This window comes from Botryllus schlosseri, chromosome 2 (assembly GCF_051294905.1).
Source record: "Botryllus schlosseri isolate E-star chromosome 2, Bs_hap1, whole genome shotgun sequence".
NCBI lineage: Eukaryota > Metazoa > Chordata > Ascidiacea > Stolidobranchia > Styelidae > Botryllus > Botryllus schlosseri.
In genome coordinates, this window is record NC_137237.1 from 23,621,230 (window position 1) to 23,629,013 (window position 7,784).

The 7,784-nt window shown below is 39.7% G+C and overlaps 1 protein-coding gene across 1 annotated transcript; it reads left to right on the forward strand.

The window, feature by feature from the left end:
• Positions 1-1,567: 1,567 nt before the first annotated feature.
• On the forward strand, positions 1,568-7,054 carry LOC145434234 (MORN repeat-containing protein 3-like). Its single transcript, XM_080311586.1, has 5 exons — positions 1,568-1,789; positions 1,857-2,014; positions 2,766-2,925; positions 4,510-4,694; positions 6,771-7,054. The coding sequence occupies exons 1-5, from the start codon at positions 1,645-1,647 to the stop codon at positions 6,834-6,836; spliced, it is 714 nt and encodes a 237-aa protein (XP_080167712.1). The 5' UTR covers positions 1,568-1,644; the 3' UTR covers positions 6,837-7,054.
• Positions 7,055-7,784: the final 730 nt, after the last annotated feature.

Sequence of the window (7,784 nt, forward strand, 5' to 3'; positions counted from 1 at the left end):
AACATTGTGACGCAACAAACTGTCTGGATTTCTGAGCGGCATAGTAATGAATTTGGTGATAGTACTACAGAGAAGTGGATTAAGTTTTTTTAATATGCATGCTATACAATGTACATTGTATGTCTCGTACCAAACCAACTGAAGTTGCGATGTCAGAATATTCAATCCAATGATACAATCACTTCATGTGAGTCTTTCATTATGTTCAATGATTTTCATGCCGGACATTTTAAACCGACTGCAAAGATTAATGCACTCCACGAAATCCTCAATCCATTACGATTCGTTGCGGTGGTGCAGTATACCTTCACCAGAAGTTGCTAATAATTTTCAATTATGGCTATTTTTGTCTTACAATAATCCGATCTGCCGAAGTACAGTAAATCTCTACATCAATTACACTTCATTCCGAGTTTATTGCACACCCTTTCAACGACATACGACCAATGTTCCCTCAAGCTGCGCACGTGCGCAAATGCGCAGTGCTGACACAGTCTCTGCGCACAGAAAATCTAAGTTGCGCACAAAAAATCCGAAGTTATGACCTTTTTTTAGTCGCTTCGCACTGCTGTCCCAGGGTCTGCGCAGTGCGAGTTGGTGAGTTTGCGCAGGCTCGTCAAAAATTAGAGGGAACATTGCATACGACATATGACCCTGTCGGAATACCTGGTTACTTCAGCAATACTTCCAGTTATCATATACTCGAAATTACTTTAGTTGCTGTTAGCCGTAGGTTGTCATAGCCAGCGGAGAAAGTCGCCGTTTGTCTCTCCCATTTTCGACTTGTACATGCTGACTCCACACGTGCCACTACGTCTCCTCAGAGTCGGATGAAAAGTTTATGAATATAATTCTAGCGTTTAACATTACAAATATAACTAAACTTACATTAACTCCAACATTTTCTAAATAGCTTTGCGGCCCACCTCAGAATGCTCTGTGGTCCACCAGTGGGCCATGGCCCACCCTTTGAAAACCCCTGTATTAGCATCTCGGCGAAAACCTCCTCACTCTTGACATTAATTGGTGGTATGCAAAAATTTAATCCATGCGAGTGTCGACGACAGTGCGTAATCCGATAAGTTGATGATATTCTTCTCATCCGGGCAAGCGGACTTCCGAAACAGTCAACGATCGACTAGTGGATTATAATTTTGTTCGTTTTTAGATAAATTAATACCCTCTTTGATCGAGTCAATTTAAGCGAGGTATCAGCAAAATCGAACAAAATATATATAAAATAACTAAATAAAATATTATAATGCAAATACAACCATCATCAGTGGTTTATTAGCGATTTTAGCAATTAGCAACCATGATAAAATTAATAATAAAATGATACTTAACTACCCAAATTTTTTTATCCTTTACCATAGAAAAGCAGATCACCATGTAATTTTAGAATGCATAGCTCTCGCATATGGCTTGGTCGGTGCATAGCCTTTGTAAAGGCCATGGCATAGTCTATGGCTATGGTCGGTGTTCAGAACCAAATGACTGTAACGGTTCATTACACAACCTCGGGTTATTGTCATGGTAACAGCATGACCCGATTTCCAACAACTCATGTCGAATGTTTTCTATTGTTAGGGAAAGTAAAATTGCAGAGTACATATATTTTTTCACTAATACACACCAAATATCATGCCTCGCATTAAAGAAGCTAGAAAGGTTGAGCCGCTTTGGCATGCATGGGATTACAAAGCGCAAAAGAAAGGACTTCGACATACGGTATACTCTGTGAATGGTGATCAATACACTGGGGAATGGCTAGACAACAAAAGACACGGTATGTATTCTCAATAATTCAATCTTAAATAAGCGGTTATTTGATTCATTTTCACTCTATATACTAGGTAAGGGCACAAAGCTATCGAAAGAAGACAACAGTATCTATGACGGGGATTGGAAGTATGGAAAGCGGAATGGGTTTGGAACGTTAAGTATTCCAGATAAAGAAGCAGGTATCTTCAAAAAGCAATATTCCGGAGGATGGAAAAATGACATGAAACACGTAGGTTATGGTTGCATATCTTCAAGTCATAAGGCCCATTTACATGGCAGTTTGGGTCAGCTTCGAAGCTGTCTTGCCAATCTGACTCTCTCGATTCCGACAAAGAGACTTCGAGTCATCTTGAACTCAAATCCTTTCGTTACGCTTGCTTTGAGACGACTTGACCGGTATCGATTCTTCAAAACGATTCCTGAATTCCATTTCTACCAACATTTATAAAAATATTTCATGAACTTGATGCGTATTACACCTGAGAAAAAGAAGAGTCCTAACCGTACATGATCCTGCTTTTTCAACAATATGCTTGAGGTTTTATTTTTTCAGAGTCATAAATTATGAAGCGAGTAGCTTATGTAGCCAACTATATAGCTCGGTCAATTCAGTATCAAGGTAAAAAGGCAAGTTGTCCTAACCTGTGCTTGGCCATTCTAAATTTGTGTAAAAGTATTTCTGGTTGTTGCATCTAGTGTAGCATAATCTGTGAGCTCAATCTCGATCCCATATATGTAAGAAGATGCTGGTAATAAACCTCCCTTCGTTTGCCCAGTCAGCTATATGCAAAATGCAAGTCCACATATCTTATTATTTCTAACCAATCGTTATCCGAAGAAAATGTTGTGCAACTTCAGCAACTTGGGTTACCAGACACACTTGACTACTCTGTACTCAGCAATCACCATATACATAGAAAATCAGACTCTCGATTCAAGGATGATGTTATTATGTTTTAATGGTCATTACTATATTTAAGGGATACGGCACTTTCTTCTACACTGATACTGAGTACTACGAGGGAGAGTGGTTCAAAGATGAAAGGTCAGGATGGGGGAGAATGTACTTTGGCGATGGATCAATATATGAAGGCGAATGGAAAGAAGATAAGCAATGTGGCCGAGGAATGCACAGATTAGGTGAGTTTCGATTTGAATCACAGGTTGATGTCTCTCAATGTAAGGGTTTAATTCAGCAACTATTACCGATAGGGATGTAGGATATGATTTCTTTGGACTGAATCAACTTGGTCTTTAATCGCAGTCGATTTTGGTTGATGGATGCCACTCTTAATTATAGACTGCCTGTATATGTTGGTTAGCAGAGGTGGTCAAGAAGAAAGTACTTCTACCTTTCAAAGTACTCAAGTAGACTTTGCGCACTGGTACTACTTATTCACATGGTGGTGATTTGAGACTAGGCCTATACTTCCACTTGTAATTCTACTAAACATTTTTTTAGTTGTCTAGACAAAACTAGGCCTAGAATACACTTTATTATTTACTTGGAAATCACTACTTCTAGTTCTACTTGAGTACCAATGATGAATACTTTGACCACCTCTGGGGATTAGTATCTTATATATAATATTCTGCCCCTAACTCCCTATTGAAATAAGATCTGTAATATTTTGGCGGTCTATGCAAAGCCTTGTAAACATGCTTTAACTTGAATGCACCAAAACTATTTTATTATGCTGATAGAGTTAATAAGTCTTGTCTCCTGATAATGACGAGAGATTAGGGACATACCATTCCTGCGGAAGATGTATTAGATTTAAATATATAATCCCAACTACATCTGAGGAAACAATGCAACAAAGAAAATTATGTTAACTGCGCCACTGGGCGCGCGAGCTGCTGTGTACAAACGTTCAACCCAACTGCATGTTGTGAGGCAAATCTTCTTAATTCGCTGTAGCGAGAATAAGGATATAACAAGAGTAAACATAGATGTGATTTAAAATAAAAACATTATATAGACATCGTACATCATTCCAAATAAGTGTCTTATATAGAGTCAGACTGATATATCGACCGGCAGATATCTGCCTTTGTAAAAATATTGGTCTTGACCAACTTCGGAACATATTTATTGGCCTATCAAATTACTCTGGGCATTACGAGTGTTTTATTTTCCTTGCTCTAAGCAACCCAAGTTGTTACCACTATAAAATGTTGATTCTATCACTCCATTGTCATGAACATGAACAATTATGTGATGGTATAGCTGTGTTTCTTCAACTAGCCTACCGGATAATATACACCTTTTGGAATGGAAATTGTAGTGTATCTCTGCTCCCATTTATTGTAAATACATGAAGGTGATATGAGATGTAATTTTCAAATTATTGTCGCTAATTAGAAGTTGCACTTTGAATATGTGATATTTTGGTATCGGTTTATTAACAAAAATCTATTATATCGTTGATACCACCATCGGTCTAAAGTTCTAATATCGGTTGGACTAGTCATATAATAAAGTCATGGTGATTTCAATGTTGACATCCACAAATAGCCCGCTGTATTCTCGCATCACACATATTCACACAGTACCTTCTCAAATAGTATACGTTCATCTATTTCAATCCACTATGCCGACAAAAATTAGCAACATATCATCAGGCGGGCATCTTAAGAAACACTAGTATGTGGTTTCAGGCCACTCTGGAATTAAAACGATTTAGATAGGTACGGTACGGTAATATGTTGTAAACTTTGCAGCTTCGGAGAATCGTTATGAAGGGGAGTGGAGAGACGGGAAGAAAAACGGACGTGGAAGATATTTTTACCTCGACTCCGGACAAGTTTATGAAGGCGTTTGGGTGAATGATATCGCCAAGTGCGGGACCATGATTGATTTTCTGCGCGAAAGTGCACCCTCTCCAACCATGTATCCAATTCCTGCAGTAAGTGGTTGAGTTTAATACTCTGTGTCCCAGCAGATTAAATTCGGATTTTAAAGCTGATCATCCCTGGTGGCGCCCTAATGAGATCAATATTTCATCGCTGTGGAATCTAAGTAGCTTATGACACACTTTTTCAAAACTGACTTTTTCTTAAAACTTTAGTTTTAAGGTTTACTCATCCACTGTGGAGGTGCTAGAGTGCCTAGTTACTTTATTCTGATCATTCATTGATCCGAGTCACATTGTTTCAAACACGCCCATGGCCAAGATATGGCCTAAAGAAAATGAAAATGGCGAGGTGGGGCCTAGATGAACCTCAAACACTTAGGCAGCGAGGCTCTAGTTCAGTGGTTCTCAACCTTTTTGACCTCGCAGACCAGTAAAACTTCAAAATAAATCCTGCTGGTTACGGATGAACCTTCAACAACTAAAATTCACCCTAAATATTTGTTGATGTTTCTGCAAGGCGAAGTTTGCAAGGTCCTATTGAAGACCACTAACTTGATTGCCATTGTTTGGTGTCCATTAAAAGAAATGTGACTTAGCTATTTGCGATAGGCTCTATCATACTGCCAAGAGTTAATTCAAACGTCTCCGATGCTTTCACACATAACTTGTCCGAAACGAGTTTTAGGGTACTTTTCAACAGTTACTTATAACACTTTTCTGTTTACACAGTGGTTTCCAACCGGTGGGGAATTCAATGGTTTCTGGTGGGGAATAGACCCATTTGTTGAACACTTTTTACAGGACAGTCTACATATTTACGGACACAAATGCGCAATTACCGTTACCAGTTAACTGCTCTGAAAATTTTATTGCGTGTTGTTCACAAAAACTCTTTTTAACTCCGGATAACCAGTGATGACATCACAAATGCATCCAGCACGACCAGTATGACGTGAAATAACGCTTTCGCTAAATTTTGAGGGTTACCAGTATCGGTTCACAATACGGTTATGTTGCTGTTATAGGTGATTGTCTTGTGTACTGGTGTGGTTGTGTGTCTATTGTGTACTCAAACAAGCAAATAGCTGCTCAGTAATGACAAAAGTTTTGGGTAGTGGAGAATGAAGGCTCGGAATAAATCTGAAGTGGGGAATGAAGACATAAAGGTTGCGAACCACTGTGAACACATTGTGACCAACACGTAAGATAGACCATGAACTCTATGTTGCGACACCATGCATCTAATACGTTCCACACTTCTGAATAAATTTAAAATTTGATGTCTATTTTTCTAATCAGTTGACAAGGACCCGAGATCTTGCATTTTTGAATGGAGACATAAATTTCTAATATATCTGGTGGGAATCTTGTCACAGATCGGCACCGGTCCACGGACCGGTGGTTTAGATCCACTGCTCTGGTTGGCCTTGGTCGGATACGAACCCACAGCCCCAGTGGTGCAGTGATATAACATACACCACTGCTGTAATCCAATGTCATATTATATGGACATGCATTGATGGTGCTAGTGTCCACTGTCCATACCGCCTGAAGAGGTAGTCAGTAGGACAGGGCCAAATTGAGTGCCTGGATGATTTGATCATAACAGCTGATCGATATAATCCCCTCTATCCGAATGTGGTCACTGGTCAGTAAATGAGTACTTATACTTTCATGGAGTACTTAAGTAGGTTTTGCCTACTTGTTAACTCACTCCAGTAGGCATGTTTTTTTACTACTTCCACCTCATAACGTCTGGGCAAATAGAGCTCGTATCATGGTAACTAATATAAGTGTGGAAATTGCATCAATTTGTAGTGTCGTTAGTCATTTTGCGTTATTCGTGCAGATCCTCTCTGCAATTTCAGAAGTAGGTTATCTTCATCATGCTTCCACAGTCGCGACGCAACTGTCCGTTCAATGCATAATTCATTGCGATTTCTATGGCATGCCTAGGTGTAAGTAGTGAATTATCGGGTGCAAGGCATATTGCAAGGATTTATATTCGGGACAGAGTTTAATCCGGCTTTAATTTGCATCAAACCTCGTATATGTCTAGCTGATAGATCATCCCCGCCTAAGAGTGATCGAAATGCCTTGACATGATCCAATTTCTTCTCATTTCAGGTAAAATTAGAGAGCGTTGGAAATGTCCTCGAGGATGCGGAGAGCGAATTTCTACCGGAAGATTGAATCTGTTTGTCATCACCAAAGACAGTAACGATATCCAAAACACTGTGACCATCGGTTTTACAGTCTTTCCATTCCCGCACGCTTATAGGCTCGACGTGCTGGCAACCGTTTCCCCACTGCCAAACTTAAACATGGCAGGGTTAAGCTAAATTTTTTCTAAACAATATGTTAGCTATGCTACGCAAGTAAAATATATATTTCTATCAGTTTATCACAAATATGTCGCAATGTGGCATTGTTGTATTAGAGCAGTGATTCGATTAACCGGTGTTCCACGGAACACTAGGAGTTGCATGAGCCAGTCTCGGGGGTTCCACGGATGCCAAGACAGACACTAAACTCATTAATATGATTTTTGATAACGAGGCCATCTTGGTCATCATTGTTTGCAGGCAATTAGGCCCCATCATTAGCGGAATTGTGACCCATTCCAACCGTCTCCGTGGCGTCAATGAAGTTTTTTGAGACTTTGACCCCCACCAAACTCGGATTCTCCCCTCCTATTATACCTAGGGTCGGTAGACTATAAGATTCCCCGGTCTCGCTAGAGCCCCAAGAGAGGACGTGACTGTCCTTGAAACATAATATATCGCAATACGTCACCCATTGAACTTCGCAGTTTTCCCAGCCTACCTTCGAAAGAGACGAAACGTTTTTGATCGACTCATATGCTCATAAAGGTACGGTATTTGTTCCTTCTCACTGGCTCTTTCTATGGTTTTCAGAAACGCCTTTATTGCCAAATCTGAAAAAAAAAACATTAAAAATAACGATGGATGCGTTTGCGATAAACCGTATGTCATCATGATATTGTAGGATAGCTCGAACTGGATTCAGATATATGTTCAGGCGATTCAGGCTGGGTAAGATAGAGAGCCGCTTACTCGAGGTGTTCGGTAGGGAGGTCTATATTTAGTAACACAGAAAGACCTAAGTGTTGGAGGTTTA

What these genes read in the sequence shown, in the direction of transcription:
- LOC145434234 (XM_080311586.1), top strand. Translation starts at nt 1,645, where the DNA reads ATGCCTCGCATTAAAGAAGCTAGAAAGGTTGAGCCGCTTTGGCATGCA. An exon ending in GGAAAAATGACATGAAACAC is followed by an intron (nt 2,015 to 2,765) that starts GTAGGTTATGGT and finishes ACTATATTTAAG; the next exon opens with GGATACGGCACTTTCTTCTA. An exon ending in CCATGTATCCAATTCCTGCA is followed by an intron (nt 4,695 to 6,770) that starts GTAAGTGGTTGA and finishes TTCTCATTTCAG; the next exon opens with GTAAAATTAGAGAGCGTTGG.